Below are 23169 nucleotides of genomic sequence, written 5' to 3'. Positions count from 1 at the left end.
AGAAGATGCCAGTGCATTGTTTAATCTTTAATCCGTCTTTCCTATGAACAGACACGGTGTTAGGGAGCCAGAGGAGGGCTTCAGTGATGAGCAGCACGAGTCCTCTGATGAAGACATGGACTGGAGCGGGAACAATTCTCTGTTCGCCAACTTGTCCATCCCCCAGGTGGACGGGGCCGCAGACGAGAGCAGCGGTGAGTCATGTCATGCAGAGAGACCACTTCAATAATGCTTATCTTGTATCCCCTGCTGATGAAACATCAAAGAGATCACAGTACAGATCTGACAGCAGATAGAAGTCTGGGCCGAAGTGTTGGCTGTACGATCTGATTTCATTATGAGGGAGCTGGTTGACCAATGGACACCTAATAATAATAATAATAGTAGCTATAATGGCAATATGTTGTATTAATGCTTAACTGACATCGTAGGTAAACCTGTGTATTAATGTTTGTGTGCAATTGGAAGCAGTTATTAATCATCACATCTGGCTTTTGTCTGATGAGCTGCAGGTGTGACCAACTCAAAAAAGAACCGTTAACATGTGTAAACTACAATTTCAATTTGTTTTATGTATATATTTATATTGCATTGTTTGGGGAACCTGTGACCAAAGTTTTTCCTTACACAACTACACTGTAGCTGTGTATAACATTACACATCTTTGAATCTATCTATCTATTGAACAGCAGCCAATGACACATACAGTATGAGAGCACGAGAGAGTAAGCACCATCGTCTGCTTTAATCGTCAGACCTGGAAATAGACTAAGGGAACTGTCATACTAAGGGTTTGCAGTCTAATAAGAACAACTTTTAGGGCTGTATTCCCAGACAATATATTTCCAACCCTTATATTTGTCTCTAAAAGTCTTTGGGATTGACCCTGTGGGGTTTCAGTTATAAATCTGTCTGTCTGCATTGTTTGGTGTTTGACAGATGACTGGTTGGTGAGATCCCAAACTAATCATCCTACTGTAGTATGTGGCAATTCTACATTTCCAACAGATTTTATTGGATAATCTAGAGATGACTGTACAATCATCTTTATGTATGTATTATTGCAGTTGGGGATTATTTAAAGTTCACTTAATAAACTGAGAAACAATTTGGGTTGGGATAATGTTTTGTTGGTTTGATGAGAACATGCAAACTGAGCAGCATCTCCGGTGTTAATTGATTGGTTTGATCTGTTAGTGAGATATTGCCGCTATCAAAGTATGGTTCATAAAGTTCGCTTCACACGATGAGATACATACCCACACATCACAGACTGAAAGGTCTTAGTGACTTCAGTCTTCTCTCTTCTATCATACTCAAGAGCTACTTTTAGTTCTGAATATTTAGTGAATTACTCTTTACCCAAGAACAAAGAAGTGTTATGTTATGCCTGACACTCAGCTGCTGTGTATATCCATAGATTCCTCTCTAACGGACAGCGGCTCCAGGACTCAGTCTTCTCATATAGTGACAGAGAATATGCTGGGGAAAAGGAATCCCTTCTCTGGGGATAAGGGTTGCCTGGAGCCACCTTCTTCAGCTAAGATCCTTCTTGAGTACAAGCACCCCGAGCACAGGCCAATTCATGTGCTGGACACAGAGCAACCACTTGATAAGCACTTTCAATCAAAAAGCACCCAGGACGGCATCAGTGAATGTTCAACAGGGTTCAAGTTTAATAAAGAAATTCCCTACATCCTGCCAGTCAAACATCCCATCCTCTGCAAGTTACCCAATAACCCTGAGGTGTCTCCCATCTGCCTAGACAAACAGGACATACTACCCCTATACACCTATGACAAGAAAACCTCCTTAGCTTTGGATAAGACCGACCTAGAGAGTTTCCCGTATGGGAACGGAAAGGTCACCAAAAATGGGAAGAAGTATGGCAGCATAAAGAATGTAGAAACAAACTGCCTGTCTATTCTTCAGAACCACAGGACCTTCTCCCTCTGTTACTCAGAGCTGAGAAACTGCTCAACCAAGACAGAGCTGGAACTGAGCCAGAAGGACAGTAAAAGCCCAGTCCTGAGGAACATCTCTTCAACCCCTTTACCTTTGGTAGAAGAGAGTTTCTTGGTCCTCAGGGGGAGGAAATGTGCCAGGACAGTGAGGAGGGAGATGTTGGTGAACTCAAAATCAGGTACGAGGACTATCAGGAAAATAAGACTGAGAGGACTATAGTAGCCCAGCAGGAAGCTCACTACAAGTTCTTCCCCAGTGTCATCCTCTCCAACTGCCTCAGCAGGAAAAAAGCTGGGAGCAAAAAGATGGCTGATCCCTGTAGCAAGCTTGAACAGGTCGAGCCTCGCAGATCCAAGCTTAAAGTGTATAAAAAAAGGTTAGGAATGGCAGCACCGAGAAATAAATTAGACGTAGTGGAAGCCTCTGAAACCACTTCTTCTGACAGCGAGGTCAGCACTGCTCTCACCCCAACCACACCTGCTTGTCCGGGGACATCGGACACAGAGATGCCAGTTTTGGAAGATAAGTCAATAGAAGAGCCAATTAAAGATGGGCTAGTCACAAAGGTGGAGCCAATCATAAGAGAAGAGCCAGAAAGTGAGGAGACATCGGTAAATGAACTGACACAACCACTTTTAGAATCCCATGCCACCACCGTTTCCAGTTTTTCTGAAGAACCTCAAAACTCAGAAGAGAACAGGTTCAGCCCATTGCACAATTTATCAGCCATGGTCACTTGTACTAAACATTCAGCACTGCCTGGTGGTAAATACACCCTAAGGACCAAACGAAGATGATCTTTGATGGCGAGGATGGAGAATATTCCGGTGCCCCTCGTTCTAAAAATCCAGCCTCCGTCAAAGAACGGTCCAAAGAAAATGTCCCAGATGGGCAAGAGGTAAGACACCAGAAACGACCTAAGAAGGAACCACCTATTATCATCAAGTACATTATCATCAACAGGTTCAAAGGACAGAAAAACATGCTGGTGAAGATGTCCAAAGTGAAGGCAGAGGAGCAGTTAGTGCTGCTAACGCCAGACAAGCTAGATCAGTACAATAAACTAGCCCCTCTTAAGGATTTCTGGCCCGAAGTGCCAGAATCCACTGCTGTCAAGTTTCCCTCCACTGAGCAAAAGGCCAAAAAACAACCCAAAAGAAAAGCAAAGGTCAACTCCACAAACAAGAAAAACATCGGCAACTCCTCCAAACCCTTGGTCAAACAGGGTGTAAGGGTCAAAAGGACTAAAGGCTGTAAGAGAGGTCCAATTCTACCCTCTCTACCACCGCCTCAGCCATTTTACTCTGAGCTAGTAGATGACCAGGAAATGAAGTATAATGATGTCATGGTAGAGTTAGGGTACCTATCTGATAGATCCCCAAGCCCTACAAACTCAACACCCCCTCGTTGTTGGTCCCCAAGTGACCCTCTTATGGACAACAGGAGTTCAGAACACCTGGTAAACCCACTCATTGACCCATGTCTTAGTTTGGCTTTTACCAAGCCACACATTGTATCTTCAACCAAAGGAGCACAAAAAAAGTTTCAAACTGCCAAACCTAAGAAATTCTTGAACAATAAAAGCAAAGTAAGCAAGTTTGTTACCAAGCCTCAGGAGGAACCCAAAAAATTCAGACAAAGGAGTACTGCTGCTCCAAAGCAGAGGAAGCAAACTAAAGACACAGCTGAATGCACTGTGGACAGTTCTACAAACACCACCAGACCTACAAAGACTCGCAAGAAGAAGACAAAGGAACCCAAAAGCCATGACTCAAGTAAAGACAGCTCCCAGGTACTTTTTCCAAAAGATGAGCTACCTCCTTCTGAGAGTTCCTCTCAAGAAGTCCCTTCGTTTCAGCAGCCAGTAAGCACAGATGGCAAGATTCAGGGCACTTCAATAAAAGGCTCTAACTCTGCAGGCCGGTCTATAGAACCAAAGGTTGAAGACTGTGAGACTTCCATCATGGAGATCAATCAAAGCCTTTCAGCCCCAGCTCAGCTGAAGCAGCAAGGTTGCCAGACCACTGTGGTAAAGGCAGAGGCTTCACAAGAGGAGTGCATGGCTCCTCCACCTCTTCTGGCTAGAAGTCCCTTACTGGAAGACATTAAAGTCTCCCAGCTATCAGCAGCTTCCCCACACTCAAGCCCTAAGAATGGCACGACGATCCCCACCCTTTCTGAGACGCCCTCTGGCTTGGCCGTCCTCAAACAGCTTCTCCAGAGAAGGCAGCAGGGACAGGCTCTTCCTATTCAAGCGGTTGGTGCAGACAGCAACCCCTCTGCTATTATTCACACCACAGCACTTCTAGACCCCTCAACTAAATCAGCTAAATCCAGGAAAGCTCCCACTACGTCTTCACGGAAACCCAGGGCCCCAAAATCTACCACTCCCAAGGAAAAGAAACCCAGAATCAGGAAAGGCAAGGCAAGCGGCACGCAGCCGAATCTCTCACCGAAGCTGGAGGGCAACATGTCAGATGACTGCCCCCTCTTCCTGTCAGACCCAGGCGTGGACAGATGCAACTTCATAGAGGACAGTTTGTCACCAGAGCTCCCACAAAACTATACCTTTGATATAAATGCCATTGATCAGACGGAGTTCTCCAGCCCATACAGCGGCAGTCAGTTTGTGCTGACTGATAAACATTTACCAGTTACCTTTCTGAGTGATGTCATCCAGGAAGCAGTGTCTACTCAAGGACTTGGATTTGAGAAGAAATCTGACAGACTGTTTGCTTCTGGGGAGGAGCTTCATAAAGGTTCTGAATGGCACGAAGCAAGGCCCGTCAGTCCAGACCTCTTTGATAGACCTGAGAACAGGGAGTCAAATCACCTGACATTCCTCGACTCTGAGAAAAAAAAGAGCAGGGAGTGGGACTTGTATTTAGGTAAAGTCAATACGCTCAGCCCCTTCCAAGACTTTCACTGTGAAAGGAAAGAGCTGCTCTTTTCCGTCTTCGACCCTGTCCTACCTCTGCCTTTAAGCTCTGCCTCTTTCGTTGATCCTGAGTGCTCTCCAACCGGGGAGCTTTTGGAGGGCAGTGATGGTCTGCCATCCACCACTCCCAGCAGCTCTCCTAGCTCCATCAGCTCTGTATCCCAGGGCAGGGCAGGCCAGCTGCAGCGGGGGGCAGGAGGTGGAGCACACATTCTAAAGCCCCTCATGTCCCCCCCAAACCGAGAGGAGATCGTCAGCACTCTGCTGAACCTGGAGATGTCGGAGGCCACCTTCCAGGAGCCCTTCTGCAGTGACCCCTCTGATGCGCCATGGAAACCAATGTAAGAATATGTACACCACATGTTGAAGTCATCATTGTTTAAAGGTGTCTTGCACAGGCCTTTAAATGACCAGGACTCAATGTACATACATTAAATTGTATCTGGAAGGCCTTTAATATAAAATAATGCAGTGTGTGTTAAACTAGCATCTTATAATCTGCAGATTTTAGCATCTCACAGATATTGTTTCATATCTTTTGGCGGATGAGTAAATTGTTACTCGTGGAGTGGAGTTTTCGACCATTATGAATGTAACAAGTACATTTTGTAGTAGTTACTTGTAGTAGTTGTAGTAGTTTCACAAGTACAATTTATAGTAGTTACTTGTAGTAGTTACTTGTAGTAGTTACTTGTAGTAGTTTCACAAGTACATTTTGTAGTAGTTACTTGTAGTAGTTGTAGTAGTTTCACAAGTACAATTTATAGTAGTTACTTGTAGTAGTTACTTGTAGTAGTTACTTGTAGTAGTTTCACAAGTACAATTTGTAGTAGTTACTTGTAGTAGTTGTAGTAGTTTCACAAGTACAATTTGTAGTAGTTACTTGTAGTAGTTGTAGTAGTTTCACAAGTACAATTTGCTTAAATTATGCACATGTAAACCCATAGAGAAACTACAGATGCACGGAATGGGAAGAAGCTAGTCAATATGGTTATAAATCATCAAGGTTTAAAGACTATATTAAAAGTAGAATTTATCAGTAGAATTTAAACAGAACTTGCAGTATGACAATGCTAAAGATGTTTAAGCAAGTTTAACATAACCACATTCAGGGTGTCCCTTTTTAAAAGCACTGAAATGTCAAAACAGAATCGTTTATCTAGCAGAAAATGTTTTCACTCGCAAAAATCATTCAGTGTCTGCCGCAAAACCCTTTATCTGTCTGGCACACATTATTTAATATCACTCCATTTTACATAGTTCTCCACTCCTGAAGATGTAATTAATTGCAGTTAATGGAATGTAAGTCAATTAATCACTTTCCTGTCTCCTCTCTAGGGAGGTCGGCGGCCGGAAGCTAACGGTGCGTACCAGGCTGGCTAAGGAGCTAGCAGAGTTCTGTGGAGATTTTTCTTTGGAGGGCCTCCATTTCTGGAAAACAGTCTTCTCAGCCATGGCCCACCCCCACATCAATGTGACTTCATCTCCCCAAGCCCAGGGATCTGAGGCCTCAGGAGCGAGTAAAGAGCAGGCCAAGTTTGACCTTTCCTCCAGCAGCAACAAAAAGGTGGTCCTCGTGCCCTGCAAAAACCCACCAAGCAGAGAGCGTGTGCAGCTGTGGCTAGAAGCCAGAAAACAGTATGAAAATTTACAGATGGGGCTGCTGAAGAATGGGAGGATTGGGCTGGGTGTGGAGGGAAACCCAGCTACCAGCTGTCCAGCAGAGAAGGTCAGGACTCCAAGGAGAAAGAACTGCAACCTCTCCTTAATCACAACACCCATGAAGAGCAAAGGCTCTCCCTGTGAACCAACAGATTTGAGTCCAGTTTCAGATGCAGTGGACATTGAACAGGAGGTCAGCCGAAATAATGCTGGCGATGATGATAAAAGCTTGTGTCTAGAATCCCCAGAGCTGCATCCCTGGCAGCAGTCCTGTCAGTGCAGCCCCTTAGGGCCAGACCAGCTCAGTGTCAACTCTCCAGAACCACTTTCACCAAGGCTCTCACAGGAGAATCTCAGTAGTAGAGAAGAGGGGAGGACTAGTGCCAACCTCCTTCACAGCACCCCATTTTTAAGGCGGAGGCGGAGGAGCAAGGAGGACCTGGAGCCAGTTTGCAGCACGCCTAAATCTGAGGGTAAGAAACCTGCTGTTTCATCCTAATGTTATCTGTGCTAGTGTGCCAAGAATGCATTATTGCTTTCTAATGTTTGATCGATATAGAACTCAGGCAGATGAGCTTGAAGGCTGTTTATCAATAGTCCATTTCTGCTCTTCCTGTTCTTATTCCTGCTGCAGAGGATCCCGTTTCTCAGAGACTCCAGCAGCGAAGGAGAAGTCAAGTGGACCCTCTGAGAAGAGTACTTCTGAACACACAGATGAAGGTCAGACCACAAGTTTGAATTCTTTAGACCTCACCTCATCTAATACCACAGTAGGGAAGCTAGTTGAACAGCTTCAACAGCAGGGCAGATCGGTGCATGCAGCCCACTTCAGAAGTTGGACTTAATGTGATGATGTTCATTCATTCCTTGTCTTCCACAGAATCAGTTTGCTGCTTTGAATGTGCCAAAGAAAGATACCTCTCAGATCGAAGGACCCAGCATTGCCAACTCGTACGGCTTCAAAATCAGCATGCAGAACCTGCAGGAGGCCAAAGCTCTGCATGAGGTGAGCAGCCCAGCCGTGGCTATTCAGCTGCAGTTAGAAAGCATATTTTAGACTGAGCTTAATCTGAAGAACTCTTCAGTGCACTGTTCATGTATTGAGTTCTGTAAGTGTTTAGTCTCAACAAAGATTTGTTAATCATGCACATTATTTAACGTGCAGTTCTGAAATCTGCAGGTTGTCAAAGTAACAATTTGTGGCCAGGGAATTCTATGGCCTTCTGAATCTATATTTATACACACGTTATTACTAAAAACATGCAGATAATTATGTAAGATAACTATTTCCAATCTTCGGGCTGATAAAGGAGCCCAAGATCCAAGATATTACAGGCAACTAGAAGTAAACATCATGGCTTTCTTTGAAATGAAAAATCCCAACAGTACTTTTTATTAACATTTATTGTGAAGTTGAAGAGCTGTGTTGAACTATGGGAGCTGTAGCTGCGTCTCCATGGAGTCTGCACCGCCATTAGGGTTTCATCTAAACAAATATCAGATCAGAAGAGAGAAATAAAAAACGAGGGGGAAGGAGTGTGACCTGGTGTGCTTTTACAGATGATTACTCACTGATCAAAAGCCAAGTCTGAATACTTTGGCTTCAGTTGAACTTTTGTCTTTTGACTCCTTCCTCAGGTCCAGCACATGACACTGATGGGCATGGAGCTCCATGCAAGAACCCGGCGTGACCTTGAGCCTGACCCCGAGTTTGACCCCATATGTGCCTTATTCTATTGCTTCAGTTCTGACGCTCCCCTGCCAAATGTAGACAGCAGCCAGCTGACAGGAGCCATCGTAGTGGACAGAGACCATGAGAGCTGTGACCGAGGTGAGCGCTCTGTCACAGCCCTGCTCTGAAGAAGGACATGTGTACAGGATGTTAACATGTGAAGCAGGCTGACAATGTGTTCAAATGCTCCCGCAGGTCACAGAGCGACAGCGCCCCTGCTGGTCAGGTCGGGCGTCTCTGGGCTGCAGGTCAAATACACCACTGATGAGAAGGTGCTGTTTCAGGAGCTCATCACCGTCATGAGGAGGTATGTGTGGGTGTTAGCACAGCTCCTTCTTATATTGCTCCCTATATCTTCAATAATAAGTGAGTTTTCTCCTCTGTTCATCCAGGTTTGACCCGGACGTCCTACTGGGGTATGAGGTACAGATGCGTTCCTGGGGCTACCTCCTACAGCGGGCCGCAGCAGTCGGAGTCAACCTGTGTCAACAACTGTCCCGAGTGCCTGGTAGGACACCCCCTCCACGTGTGTGAATGGTGTTTGTGTGTGGCAGTGGAGTCCCCCTCTGTAATTGGCTGTCTCTGCGTTTTGTTCAGGGGACTCCAAAGAGAACCGCTTCGCTGCAGAACGAGACGAGTATGGAGCCGACACCATGAGTGAGATCAACATCATCGGACGCATAACCCTTAACCTGTGGAGGGTGATGAAGACTGAGGCAGGTGTTGTTCCACTCACACACACACACACACACACACACACACACACACACACACACACACACACACACACACACATACACACACTCTCTGTTGTGGGAGCCATCACCACTGTCTGTCTGCTGCAGCGGCTTCCTATATGTTAGCTGTTATTTAGCCCTTTTTCAAGCTGTGAACTATGAAATAATGTTTTTACGTTTTAGCTCTTAACTTGTGGAATACTGAATACTTTCTCCTCAGGTGTTTAACAAATATTTGAAATGAAACTGAAGCCCTAACCTGTGATTTGTGGTGTCAAGAGAACAGCGGAACCCCCTTATACTAAAGACAGGAAAGGTGTACCCTGGTACCGTGTGCAGTTCTAGAATCAGTTCTATTTTCTCCCTTTGTTGTATTAAATGGATGTTCAGCGCATTCTCACAGAAGCGATGAGTTGGATAGAACATCAGCGAAGGAATCAAAGCCTGACTAAACATCTCTCTCAAAGATGAATGATCTATTTTGTATTTCCGTCCTTCAGGCGACGTTGAACAACTACACTTTTGAGAACGTGGCCTTCCATGTCCTTCACCAGCGCTTCCCCTTGTACACGCACCGCACACTGTCCGACTGGTTCGACCACAACACACACCTCTACAGGTCTGTGCCAACAACACACACTTCACCACAAATGTGGACGTGTTATATTGTTTGGAAGTTTTCATTTCTCTATAACTGTGTGTGGCAGGTGGAAGGTGGTGGATCACTATGTGAGCCGGGTCCGCGGCACCATGCAGCTCGTCCAGCAGCAGGACATCATCGGCAGAACCAGCGAGCTGGCCCGGGTCTTTGGGATTCAGTTCTTACACGTTCTGACCCGAGGATCACAGGTGCAGTACCAGCACAAACGTCACACTTCACCCACATTCTGACGTACCTCAGCCGCTGTGTATGTGCACTCGCACTCTGTGATGAGTAGAACACTAAAGTATTCTATGTCGTTCTGTTTTGATCCTTCAGTACCGTGTCGAGTCCATGATGCTCCGTGTGGCCAAGCCCTTGAACTACATCCCTGTGACCCCCAGCATCCAGCAGCGGGCCCAGCAGAGGGCCCCTCAGTGCATCCCTCTGGTGATGGAGCCCGAGTCGCGCTTCTACAGTAACTCAGTGGTTGTGTTGGACTTCCAGTCTCTCTATCCTTCCATCGTCATAGCGTACAACTACTGCTACTCCACCTGCCTGGGCCACGTTGACAGCCTGGGAACGTAAGCACAGCACACACACACACACACACACACACACACACACACACACACACACACACACACACACATACAGCTTAGGCTGCATGTCCGCCTTACCTGCCTCGTTATTTTTAATGGAGCAGAGTGTGGTGTTCACAGCTCAGAGAGAGAGCCGCCACTTCCATTATATTTCTTTATTTTCACCTACCAACTGTTGTTGCGTAGCAACAGCAGGAGACATGAACATTTCGACATCATATTACTAGTATTCCAAGGTATAAAAAAAGAGAGCCATGCCTGGCAAACAGTGCTGGCTCTGGTTTTTATTCTCAGTAGAGAGTGTTTGAGGTTCATCTTCAGTCACATTGTACTGGATTTTTAAAGTGGAATTTTAACCATTTTTTACACAAGTTACTTATTTTACATTTCAAAATAATTGAACATTGAATTACTGCTATAACACTATAATACTTAATTAATCCCAGAGGAGATTTGTGAATAATGAATCACACAATATTTATTGAGATTAACGCCATTACATTTTCTAAACGGTTGACAGCACAAATATTTGTATATATATATTTCCTCTGTCCAGACACCTGTGTTTCTGTTTCAGGCCCGATGAGTTCAGGTTCGGCTGCACCTCCCTGCGCATTCCCCCTGAGCTCCTCTACCAGCTGCGCAATGACATCACCGTGTCCCCCAACGGCATCGTCTTCATCAAGGTACCCGCCCCTCTCGCTATTCAGTTTCTATAAACTGCACACTAACTGTACATGCATGTATTCTAAATAATCTTTATACTACACTGCACAAGAACTCTCTATATTTGATCATGTTATACTCACACATGAAACGATACAATAATAATGCTGGATAACGAGCAATCGAGCATGCTGTTCAGCTACAGGGTTTATCTTCGTTAGTGCATACAGCCAAAATATTTACTTTGTTGTTGGTCCACCCTTTATTTATATCAGTACCTGTGGACTGAATATGAACACCACTGGATGTATTAGCACCATACGGATTATATATACTATATACAAAAGTAGTTATTCCAGGAATAGAGTTATGTCAAGGTAACCAAAATCCCCAGCGTGTCCCTTTTTTGAATGCGGGCCCCTGCACGTAGCTGTGAAAGACCATAAATGGGTCAATATGACAGAGTCGTTAGTAAAGACGCTGCCCTGACCCCAGGAAAGCTTGTAGAGTGGACCTAATACCCTCCTGGTGAATGTAGACTTCCTGCTCCTGATCATGGTGTGTGTGTGCAGTCCTCAGTGCGTAAAGGCGTGCTACCCAGCATGCTGGAGGAAATCCTGAACACCAGGATCATGGTGAAGCAGTCCATGAAAGTGTACAAGCAGGACAAAGCCCTGATGAAGCTGCTGCATGCCCGGCAGCTGGGACTCAAGCTCATCGCTAACGTCACCTTCGGCTACACCGCCGCCAACTACTCTGGACGCATGCCCAGCGTGGAGGTAAGCGTATTAAAGCTGACCGTCAGCTGTCTGCAGTAGGACCAGAGGGGGCGGGGGGGAGGCTGACAGTCCTACAAACTCTACCAACCTCAGTGGAAAAAGTTAAGAAAGGAAATACCAGACTACAGCTTTGTGTTTGCTATGTTTTCATATTCCATCCTATTTAGAGCCAGCTGTAGTCTTCCTCAAGATGTGACATACATGTGGCACATATTTCTACGGGAACTATTTCTACTGTTCTTTAAAATCTCTGATGATCTGTGCAGTTGTTTCCTGGTGGAGTGAGAGACAAACATTCCTACAGAACCAGTGCTGCAGTATGTATTAACGTCTCAGCTGTCCTTTTCCAGGTGGGAGACAGTATCATCCACAAAGCCAGAGAGACCCTGGAGAGAGCCATCAAGATGGTCAATGACACCAAGAAATGGGGTGCGCGTGTTGTGTACGGAGACACGGACAGGTAAACTTGATTCAAGCTTCTCATTTGGAAATCTAGAGTCACTGATGGCGTCGGCCAGTCTGTGGTACTGATCGTTCACACTGCCAGCCTCTCACACTGCACTGCAAAGGTTTTCTACAGTCAAACTACTTTTATGTTGTTTTGACAGCTATCTTAAAGCTTTCAGTATTAAGAAAAAAAGCATTGATTTTCACTTTTTGTTCCTGTAGTGTTTCTATTATTAATCTGTTTGCCAGCTCACAGAGTCCTATTGTGAACCCGGAAATGTGGAGTACCCCAAATTGTACAACCAAGAGTACAACTATGGCAATCTTCTGGTTAAAACTGCTATTTTGGGTCCTGAAAAAGGGTCATCAAAGGGCCTCAATAACCCCCAAAATCAGCCAAGCCATTTTGTACTATTTTCCACATATTTAACGCCATTATAGCAAATGAATTCAATGTTTTCTAATTTTGGAAATTGCCCAACATATGCAGGTTAGCACCCTGCCGTTTCTCTGTGCTGGGGACCCTACTTTACATTTCCAGGTTAACTATGCCGTCAACATTCAGTCAGATGTTCAGACTTCACTCCCCTCCATGCACTTGTAAATGCTGTTGTGATAAAAATGAAGCATGATGGTTCAGTCACAAGCCCGGGAGAAGATTGACCATATGTTAATATCTTTTGGGCTGTTTGCACATCAACACCATCACTGATGCTCTGTAAATAAGTACCCATGATGCTTCCATGATCACCGCCGCAGAGCCTGCCACTGGGGGCATATATGCCACAGGATGCTTTAAGAACTGGCTGGAGGTTTGCTCTAGCCAACTCAGGTCCTTGGTTGCTGATGTTGAGGAGTCAGATGTTCAGTGATGTTGAGTAACTAAGTACATTTGCTCAAGTACTGTAGTTCAGTACAATATCCTGCAGTATACAAAGCCATTCAAACTAGCTGCACCTTTACCAGCTCTGAGAACACTTTAATGATCAATCATTATAAAACATATCAGAGATATTATTCTGAAATGGACCAATCAAACAATGACTACTTTTACTGTCGCTACTTTAAGTACATTTAGATGAGAGTACTTTCTACTTTCACTGGAGGAACATTTAGAATGCAGGACTTTTACTGTGACAGAGTATTCCTACACTCTGGTACTTCTACTTTACCCAAGTACAAGACCTGAGTACTTCTACTTTTACTCAAGTGCAAGATCTGGGAGCTCCTCCCGAAGAAGCAGCAGTCTGTCACATTGTTGTTTCCTGTCTTTATGAAGTCTCATGGTTGTTTGTAATTGTTGCCAGTGTTGTCATTCACAAATGGCACCGAGCTGACCTCTGACAGGCAGTGTGTGTGTGATGGGACACGCAGTGGACCGTAGTGAGCGCTCTCTCCCTCTCTCTGTGTTTTGCAGCCTGTTTGTTTTGCTGAAGGGAGCCACCAAAGAGCAGGCTTTCAAGATTGGCAACGAGATCGCTGAGGCAGTGACCGCAACCAACCCCAAGCCTGTCAAGCTCAAGTTTGAGAAGGTAGTGCATATACACACAACCATATACACACACAGACACAGACAGTGTACACATGTAGACATGTATGTGTGTGTGTGTGTGTGTGTGTGTGTGTGTGTGTGTGTGTGTTCCCAGGTGTACCTTCCCTGCGTGTTGCAGACAAAGAAGCGTTACGTGGGCTACATGTATGAAAGCCTGGACCAGAAGGAGCCTGTGTTTGATGCCAAAGGGATCGAGACGGTGCGCCGCGACGGCTGCCCTGCTGTTTCCAAGGTGACAGGCAAACCTCCTCACTGGGCTCTTAACCAATCACAGCCCTGCCAGATTTCTTCCCCCTCTCGTCCACTCTGCACAGGTGTCAGATGTTTACTCTTCACTCGTCCTGTCTTGTTGTCCAGGTTCTGGAGCGTTCCATTAAGCTGCTGTTTGAGAGCCGGGACATCAGCCAGGTGAAACAGTTTGTGCAGCATCAGTGCATAAAGGTTCTGGACGGCCGGGCCAGCATGCAGGACCTGACCTTCGCCAAGGAGTACCGGGGCAGCAGCTCGTACCGGCCCGGAGCCTGTGTACCGGCCCTGGAGCTCAGCAGGTGTGTGTCGATACACATTGTCAGTAGACATTTTCTGAAATAGCCACATGCAGATAAATGTCATACCAAAAGACAGAGAAAGTGTGTGTGTGTTGGGGGGGGGGGTGCTGCAGAGCTTGCTGTAAGCTACAGTTACAAAGTCATTGTGAATCCAATTACTCCCCCCCCCACAGTGCTCATTGTCTGGCTGCACTAGCCTGCATGTACAGTACCTGAGTCTGTTGCTAGGCAACCCATCTCTTAATGGGTGAGAATCAGATTCCAAAGAAAGCATGGTAGGAGTAAGTACCCAGCGTCATTCATGAGCTGTGGTTTACCTCCTGTTATCAGCTGGGGGAGTCCAGACGGTGCTGTGTGTTTTAGGGATGGTTTATTCAGGCTCATATCTCCCGGCAGAGCAGTTATGATATGGTTTGTCAAGTCTTTGTTTCTGTTGTTCTCAGGCGTATGATGGCGTACGACCGCCGTCTGGAGCCCCGTGTGACCGAGCGCGTTCCCTACGTGATCGTGTACGGGATGCCCGGCGTGCCCCTCATCCAGCTGGTGCGTCGGCCGATGGAGGTGCTGCAGGATCCCGGCCTCCGCCTCAATGCCACCTACTACATCACTAAGCAGATCCTGCCGCCGCTGGCCCGCATGTTCCAGCTGATCGGAGTGGACGTGTTCAGCTGGTATCAGGAGCTGCCCAGGGTGAGACGGCAGGAAATGAGAATGCAAAATGATTTTTATCTGACCTCTGCAACACAGCGGCAGTGAAAATAAGTGTGAGTGTTCTATCAACGTATAGAAGAATAAATGACACGGAGTGAAGACACACAGCTGTCTGAAAAATGAATGACGAATGAATGACTGATGAGCATGCCAGGGTCACACAGATGGTATTTGGTCTGTTGCTTTCTCTCCTTCAAAATAAAAGCATACTTCCAGAAGATTTTCCAGTCTTTTTAGTGTATTGTGTGCAGAGAGAACAAAGGAGGAAGAGAAACGGTTAAGTGAGATTCATCAAGCTGCAGTCAGTGTCCTGACGGAGTGCACACGCCCTCTACTGGTGGAGCAGAGCCAGTGAAAATGATTAATGACCATTGATTTGCATTTAACTGTTTACAGTATGATGTTACTCGTAAGGCTGCCATTACTCGTAAGGCTGTCCTCCATAAACTCAATACTCATGTCTGATTGTCTGCACGCAGATCCAGAAGGCTTCCTGCTTCTCGGTGGTGGGGGGAGATGAGGTGGGGAGGAAGGGGACCATCTCGCAGTACTTCACCACACTTCACTGCCCCGTGTGTGACGAGCTGACCCAGTTGGGTGTGTGTTCTCGGTGCCGCGCCGAGCCGCAGCGAGTCGCAGTCACACTCCATCAGGACATGAGACAATGGGAGAGACAGCAAGAGCAGCTGCTGAAGGTAAGAGCCCCCCCCCCCAGCAAAAACACAGGAAACAACACTTTGTCCAATGTATGTTTCATAAGAAAAAGTACTACTCATTTAAAATAATGACCTGAACATTCTTAAAGTAAGGGCTCCTCTTTTCCTTTCATGTAAAATTCCAAATAATGATAGTAGTGAGGGGGAGGGCGTGTGTTTGAGATAAACCTAATTCCATTTTTACAGGTCAATAAAGTGACCTTTGATCATATCTGTGATCAGACTCTTAGCTGGAGGGTGAGGCTGTTATCGGATCGCTTTGATATCTTGCACTCAGAGTTTGTACAGAGTAAATAAGACTTGTGTGTGTGTGTGTGTGTGTGTGTGTGTCCAGGTGTGTAGGAACTGCACTGGCAGTGCCGAGCGGCAGGTGTCCTGTGTGTCCCTGGACTGCCCTGTCCTTTACAAGCTGTCCCGGGTCAACAGACAGATATCCAAGGCCCCCTACCTCCGGCAGCTGCTGGAGCAGTTCTGATTGGCTCCTGAACCTCCCTGCTCATTTGGTGCTATTTGCTGCCCCCACCTCCCCATATCAGTGTTTAATTGTCGACTCAGTTGTAAAGGTTTATTTGAACTCTGGTGGGGCTCCCTGTGTCTTGTGACTGTTGTTTGTTTGTCTGTGTATCTGCATAAGCTGCTGCGAGCCGAGTGAAGCTGACCCTGGATCTGATGCACGATGACTTGTTGTGTCTCGTAGCGATGTGCAGGAGCTCCTCGCAAATCTCCAGAATTCACTACATTCAGACCACTAATAGATTTCCCTTCATATTGTGTGGACTGCATTCTTTCTGTCGGTGGTTCCTGTCGTCTCTAGTCTCACTGTGCAGTAAAGAAAACTAGAGCTCCATGAATGCAATCAATACTGTTATTGTGCATTCTGTTTTCATGATTGTACTGATGTTCATTTTGGCAGATATGACACTTTGTATTCTACAGTGTAGGAACTGGAAACTATTTTGGTTTTTCTACAAATCTGGGACTGTTGCAATACTGTATTTTGATCATTTATGTCATAAAGAGTTTATTGTTTCCCTGTGCATATGTGGTTAAGTGATCATTTTCCATTTCTGCGCAAAAGGATTATCCATGTTAAGATCCAATCTTCAATTCTTCACACGCCGTACACAGGATCTGTGTATTTGTATAAATGTACAAATGATAATGAAGGAGGTGTTTTTTGTTTGTTTTTAATGGACATTGCTGTAGGTGGAGGTTTGAGATTGATATAATAAAAAGTCAATGTAATAAGATGTCTTCTATCAATGATTCAGTTTTAAAAAGAAACAATCACAGTGACGACACAGGATGTAGAGATCCATAATCACAGCACAGAACAACCAAAAAAAATCTTTACAAAGTTCAACAAAATCCACTTCATTCCGGTCTTACAGCTATCATCACATGTCATTTCCTGCTCTTAATGCAAACACTGCAGTAGTGCCAAACATTTCAAACATACCTTTCCTTACTCCAGTTATGTGTCCTTGAGCAAGGCACTGAATTGCAACACGAGCCCTGGGTCCTCTGACCTTTGACCTCACTGTGGAGGGAGCAGGCCAACACACAATCCCTGAAGAGAATCCATGTGGTGTTTATTTTCCAACCGTGAGGAGCAGTACACTTCTGATGGCCCAGGAGCTTTAAAGGTGCTGAGTCCTCACAGGATGGATTCTGAGCTGCACAGGTCCCGGTCAGTAGTGCTGCATTGAAGGCTAATCCTCTTGGTTTAGTGGGGGCTAAAGTCCCTCAGTCTCTCTTCTCTCTGTCCATGGAGACTAGTAGTTTGCGTCTGGGGGATTCTACGCCCAGGGAGATTGTGCTGGAGAAAGAGGCTCCACCTGCGGCCTCCGTCAGTGGGCTGCTCTCTGTGAGAGCCGTGATGTCGGGGGGAGAGGGAGCCTTGCAGGGGGAACTGATGAGACTTGCTGTGTCATCCATTTCAATTACCTCAAAGTCTGCATCATTCCACTGATCAGCCTCGTTCTCCTCCTCCTGCTCCTCCCCCCTCCTCCTCCTCCTCCTCTTCCTCATTGGCTTCTGAGTCCAGCAGCGCCTGACGATATTCACTATCATCTGCATCAGGCCGGCTCCTGATGCGGGGTTTCCTGCTCTGGCTGCTGGGGGCTGAGGCCAGCTTGTACATGACGGGGAACAGGATGGAGGTGAATGTGGCGGCGATGAGCGACAGGTACATGAGCAGGGGCTGCTCTGGGAACTTTCCCAGCAGGAAGCCTACAAGAGCAGGAAGCACCATCTCCCCCAACGCAGCCCCGACCACGAAGACTGCGGCTGTGTTGCCTGTCACTGTCGTGTACTGCTCCAACCAGGAGATCCCGCTGGGGAAGATGGTGGCCATGGAGGCGCCATACAGACCAGTGCAGGCCCACAGAGCCGCCTGCTCCCTACTGAAGAGGCAGAGCAGCAGAGTGGACACGGTGGAGCCCACCAGGCTGAGCAGGATCATGGTGCCCGGGTACATGCAGGCCGCGAAGAAGATAGCCAGCCCCCTGCACGCAGCAAACGCCGCCCAGAACAGCGAGTTGAGCCCGGCTGCCTGGGACTGATGCATGTGGGCATAGTCCTTGGCGAAGGTGAAGATGAAGGAGCCGTATGCTACCTCAGCACCTACATAAGCAAAGAAGAGGAAGGAGAGCAGGGCTATGAGAGCTGTGTGATGTTTGGCCACCAGGGGCTCCCCCGATGTCGTGCGGGCTTTTTCACGTGGCGAGCTGCTGCGACAGTAGAGGATGAAAAAGACGAAGGAGATGAGGAAGACGAAGGAGCCAATCACAATGTAGGCCCACATGGAATTGAGGGTGCCGCTGCTGCTGTGAACGTAGCGGATCAGTGTGTGAGCGTCAGGTGCTTTGGTGGTCTGCTCCACCGTGACAGGAAGTATAGAGGGCGCTGCTAGGACCCCTGCACTGCTGTTGCCTTCGGACCCGAACAGCAGCTTGGCGATGATGGGAGACACGAAGGCCCCGGCTGCAAAGCTGAAGTGCAGAGCCTGCATGTGGGGGCCCGCCTGCTCGCCCCACGTGTTCAGTATGAGGACATTACCAACTGGGGAGAGCAAATCATCATTAACACATTCATGACAAACAATTTGATTATTACTGAAAGGTTGCAAAACACAAACTAAATTGCTACATAATAACTGAATAATATTCACTGAAGTATAAAAGTACTATTTATAAGTACTAGTATCAGAGGTCAGACTCATATAGGTTACAGTACGTCATGACAGTGTTCAGATGTTAGCATGTTAACATGTTAACAACTACCCACAGCTCACAATATGCAAAGATATCTATTAAAAATCATAAAGAAGATGTCGAACAGAGCGAAACATGGATTGAACTAATTCAAGTGTCAATCAGCTCATATCAGCCACAAGAGAACAGAAACCTCCTGTAATAACCACCTGTGAGTGTGAGACATTATTATAACCTTTGTACGCTGCAAATTCTCTACTGCTAGCTATAAATTGCCTCACCTGTATCCAGAATCCCTGTGGTCAGCCCGATGCTGGACATGAGGCCGGTGAGGAGCAGAGCCTGCTTACAGAAAGGGATGGCGAACATTCCTACTGACGTGACCAGCAGAGAGAACCCTGAGGAGAACCAGAGCACAGCCACTTCAACATGAGGGTAGAGTCTACAGGACAGGGTCCTCATGTGACTTTGAGGAACCTTTACTTGTTGTGTGATAAGATGGAATGAAAGTGTCACAGAATAGTAAGTATTAAAAACTGTATTCCAAAAATATCATGAAATATTATATGCTTTAAATAAAGTCATTCAAAAAACCTTAGTTTAGAAAGACATTAGAATTCTTACAAGTAAGCATAGTATATCTTTAAAATCATTTTAAAAATGTAAAGTACGCCATATAGAATTTTTTTATAGTACATCACAGAAAGAATATTTCAAAAAGTCAATACACTGTCATTTTGAAAAAAAGGTAAAAAAGTAATAGACTCGTCCATCATAAAAGATATCTTTTTTTAAAGTATGGCATGGTAGGACAAAAAATGTGTACAACATTTAAACCACGTGGATGAGCGTTACCCAGCAGCAGGTGGGGGCTCATGCAGTCAAAGAGAAGGCCTCCGAACAGGGAACCCCCAATGTAGCCTGCAGAGCGGCCGACGAAGATGTAAGAGATGTTGCTGATGTCCTTGTTCACATTCACAGCTAGGTCCTCGAACGTGGGGCCGACAACAGAGATACTCATCCCCTGGAGCAACAACAGATCAGGAGGTACAATGAGTCAAGTCTGTGTGAGGGACAGGTGTGCTTAAAAAACAATGTACATCATTTCTTCTTAAATGCATGTTCAAAAATGCCTTCTGGTTGTATACAGCAGTAGTTACAAAGTCCTGCCTGCTCTTCCAACTGACTCTCCAGTAGCTGATACCCTGACACTTGGAGAAGTACCAATCTGAACTATCCCTTTAATATTACTTCAAATTGTTTCTGAAAAATCGAGCACAGTGATGGGCCAGCTGCTTCATTGCTGCTGCAGGAAGTGTTCGCTGCGTTAATGCAGGAGGGAAGGTTCCAGAAATAAGCAAACTCTGGTGTATGCTGAGGGTTTTCGGTAACCTGGTTGAAAAGCAGGTTATGCAGATCAGTAGTTCCTGTGACTGTACGATTCACTCCAGGAGACTGGAAATAAGGACACGTCCTGCACATTACAATAGCCCTACTGCTGTGGGGACTGAAGGGGAGCTCATTCCTAAAGATGTCACTGTCTCTCTGTGAAACATACGCTGTGTATTTAAGGATTTGTGGCTGAAGGTCAGAATGTACAAAACACTTGATAATAAAGGTTTGCAGACCCCCTCACAAATACAGGTTCTAAACTAAGTCCTGGCACAGGTGTCGATGCCCTCTGATAGCGCTACAGTAACGTTAGTTATTATATAACACGATATATGGTACTTGAGCCACAGTGTAGGCTAGTCAATGAAAAGAAGGATGGATGGAATGTTATTTTTCTATAGAAGCACAAATTAAATTATGAAATAAAAGTACCAGGCCCAGGAAAGATGCACAGAGCGCGAGGGTGACCATCCAGCGGCCGCACGCGCCCCTCATCCTCCTCCCGCCGACCACCTCCACCCGGCCGTCGCACCCCAGGGTGCTGGTCCTCCTGCCCGCCTTCAGCGCGCTCTTCAGCCCTCTGCCGATGTCTTTCCGCTTGTCAAACAGGGTGTCCTCATCGTCCTCCATACTGGCGAAACGAACGTGCTTCTTTTTAACGACGGTGTCTCGTGAGACGGAAGAAGACATACCTGTCAGTTTGACAGTGCTGACGGTGATGATGTCAGAACGCCGTAACGGGAGTACACAGCAAAAACGACAGCGGATAACAGTACTTTGGTGGACTTTCTGCCTGTTTGCAGTCTGTTGACTCGTTCAAACGAAGTCGTCCATGTTTAAACCGGAGCTTGTGGTTTAAACGGCTGCGAGGTGCGGAGGAGGCAGCCGCAGACCCGCGGACCATCACCAACACAGACCCAGAGCCTGCAAAGATCGTGTAATGACACGGAGGCTGACTCGGTGAAAACGCGTGCTCCAATCTTCCCCGAAAACATAATCAAAACAATAATAATAATACTAATAATCATAATAATCATAATCATAATCATAATAACAATTTAACAATACAAATGTGTATTAAAAAATAAACAAAATGCAATCAAACTAAATAATAGACGTCGTTTTAACCTGGCGGAATGGGGAGAGGGTTTAGTAAGAGAAGGCTAGAAGGGTTTTTAAGGATTGTTGGAACGATGGTATGATGACATAATAATTTCTTGTTCAACTGATTTTCAGAAAAACATACATATTATTTTTAATGTTCACTACATAACGTTGTTTAAGATCTCACTATATCCCTGACCTGAAGACGTTAACACTCACTCACTTACTCACTCAACCATGCCTGCTAGCATCGGGAATATCTGTCGAATAGTGTTATACAGGAGCCAGTAGGATTCCCGAGTGTATGGAGTACATGATCTGAGTTTGACGTGAAGAATGCAGAGCAGAGTGACACCTCTGTTTCTTTCTTTCCTTCTCTTTGAGTCAGCTGACGCATGATGAAAGTGCTGGACAGGAAGTAAACACTCGCCAGGTCAGCAGCAGTGAGGGGGACTGGCGCCCTCTGGTGGGTTATCTACTGAATTCAACAAAAACACTGTACTGGCCCAAAGTTGTAAAGCAAACTAAGGCAAAAGGTGATGCGCCTACAGCACTACATAGATACATAAATAAATAAATAAAAAATTAGCTTCTTTCACAAGAAACAGAATATGCTCGTTTTGGTTTATTGTATGTGCTCTTTTAGTTTTACCTTGTTTGTTTTTTTACCCTAAAGGGAAATCATTGATACAATGCAACAATCAGTGACTATATTTCCTCAAGACAGTTATTTAAATCAGAATCAGAATCGATTTTATTACTAAGGAGGTTTACACAAACAAATTTATTCAGGTATATTTGGTGCATACAAAGACACAGAAAGAAGAACACAAAATTGTAGAAATCTGTAAGTAATAACAAAAGCTGTTTTGATATGTATACAGTATATAAAGTGACTACAAGTTTGTTTTTGTTGTTTAACGCTGTGTTTTAATATGATAATAAACGAACCTTAAATTATAAATTATAATAATACCTACTGTATTTTGATGCTCCCGAACACATCATCAGTGATGTGACCTGTCATCAGAAGTTTCGGGGTCTTTCCACATCACACACCCTCGCATGGTTGGTTAGACCATGACTTGGGTTCAGGTGGCATTAGCTCCTCTGCATGGACCTCCTCTCCTGATCCAGAGCCATCTTGATGCCCTTTCTGCTGCCTCTGTGATGGTACTGATGGCTCTCTTTCACAGGGAACTTGTGATGCCCAGTGCACTAAGGGCTTTGTAGAGTGATTTCCCAACAAAGATCCTACAGCCAACCTTGATGGGCTCACGCTTTGCCTCCCAGCCCTGCCTGTGACAGTCGACCAGCTCTCTGTACTTCATAGCACCCACTCATGGGTTTTATCCTCCATGCAGTCCTCCCACTGCACCTTCAGTTCAAACATGATGGGGTGCTTAGTCTGGCCTCGTGGTCCTGGCAATGTGTTGTGGGAGATTCGGCTACCCATCCTGCTTTTTTGTTTGTGTTTACATTATAATACTGTTACTTACTATATTTTATACTCGAGTTCACCACACATCCTACAGGAAAGATAGATAATATTTCTGTAGAAAACATTTGGAGATAAGCATAAAACAAACATGTAGCAATAAATGAACAAATATTAAGAGAAACTATTTTAAGAGATGTCAACTCTCTAGTGTGAAGCACTGACTGTAATCCTTGTAGGAAAAGTGCTATACAAATAAAGCTTATTATTATTATTATTATTATTGACAGTGGTCACATTACATTTGAAAGCAGCCACAACTGCT

The 23169-nt window shown here is 45.6% G+C and overlaps 2 protein-coding genes across 2 annotated transcripts in view; one reads left to right on the top strand and one right to left on the bottom strand.

Moving 5' to 3' along the window:
* The window catches only part of rev3l (REV3 like, DNA directed polymerase zeta catalytic subunit), a 59836-nt gene extending 42875 nt beyond the window's left edge, over positions 1 to 16961 (top strand). The window contains 23 exon segments of the mRNA XM_063901722.1: positions 52 to 194; positions 1421 to 2065; positions 2068 to 2751; positions 2754 to 5244; positions 6242 to 7038; positions 7200 to 7285; positions 7446 to 7571; positions 8204 to 8396; positions 8493 to 8604; positions 8690 to 8805; positions 8895 to 9013; positions 9535 to 9653; positions 9742 to 9883; positions 10014 to 10258; positions 10854 to 10962; positions 11515 to 11721; positions 12072 to 12181; positions 13586 to 13700; positions 13815 to 13952; positions 14078 to 14268; positions 14712 to 14958; positions 15459 to 15674; positions 16030 to 16961. Coding sequence (XP_063757792.1) covers positions 52 to 194; positions 1421 to 2065; positions 2068 to 2751; positions 2754 to 5244; positions 6242 to 7038; positions 7200 to 7285; positions 7446 to 7571; positions 8204 to 8396; positions 8493 to 8604; positions 8690 to 8805; positions 8895 to 9013; positions 9535 to 9653; positions 9742 to 9883; positions 10014 to 10258; positions 10854 to 10962; positions 11515 to 11721; positions 12072 to 12181; positions 13586 to 13700; positions 13815 to 13952; positions 14078 to 14268; positions 14712 to 14958; positions 15459 to 15674; positions 16030 to 16170 — 7492 coding nt within the window. The 3' untranslated portion in view covers positions 16171 to 16961.
* Positions 16867 to 21719, bottom strand: mfsd4b (major facilitator superfamily domain containing 4B). Its single transcript, XM_063901723.1, is given in 5 exon segments — positions 16867 to 17699; positions 17701 to 18758; positions 19192 to 19308; positions 19766 to 19934; positions 20735 to 21719. Coding segments are annotated over 5 exon segments (1860 nt in total). The 5' UTR covers positions 20993 to 21719; the 3' UTR covers positions 16867 to 17441.
* Between the last annotated feature and the right edge of the window lie 1450 nt (positions 21720 to 23169).

This window comes from Eleginops maclovinus, chromosome 15 (genome assembly GCF_036324505.1).
Source record: "Eleginops maclovinus isolate JMC-PN-2008 ecotype Puerto Natales chromosome 15, JC_Emac_rtc_rv5, whole genome shotgun sequence".
Taxonomy (NCBI): Eukaryota; Metazoa; Chordata; class Actinopteri; order Perciformes; family Eleginopidae; genus Eleginops; species Eleginops maclovinus.
This window is presented reverse-complemented; position numbering and strand designations above follow the sequence as displayed.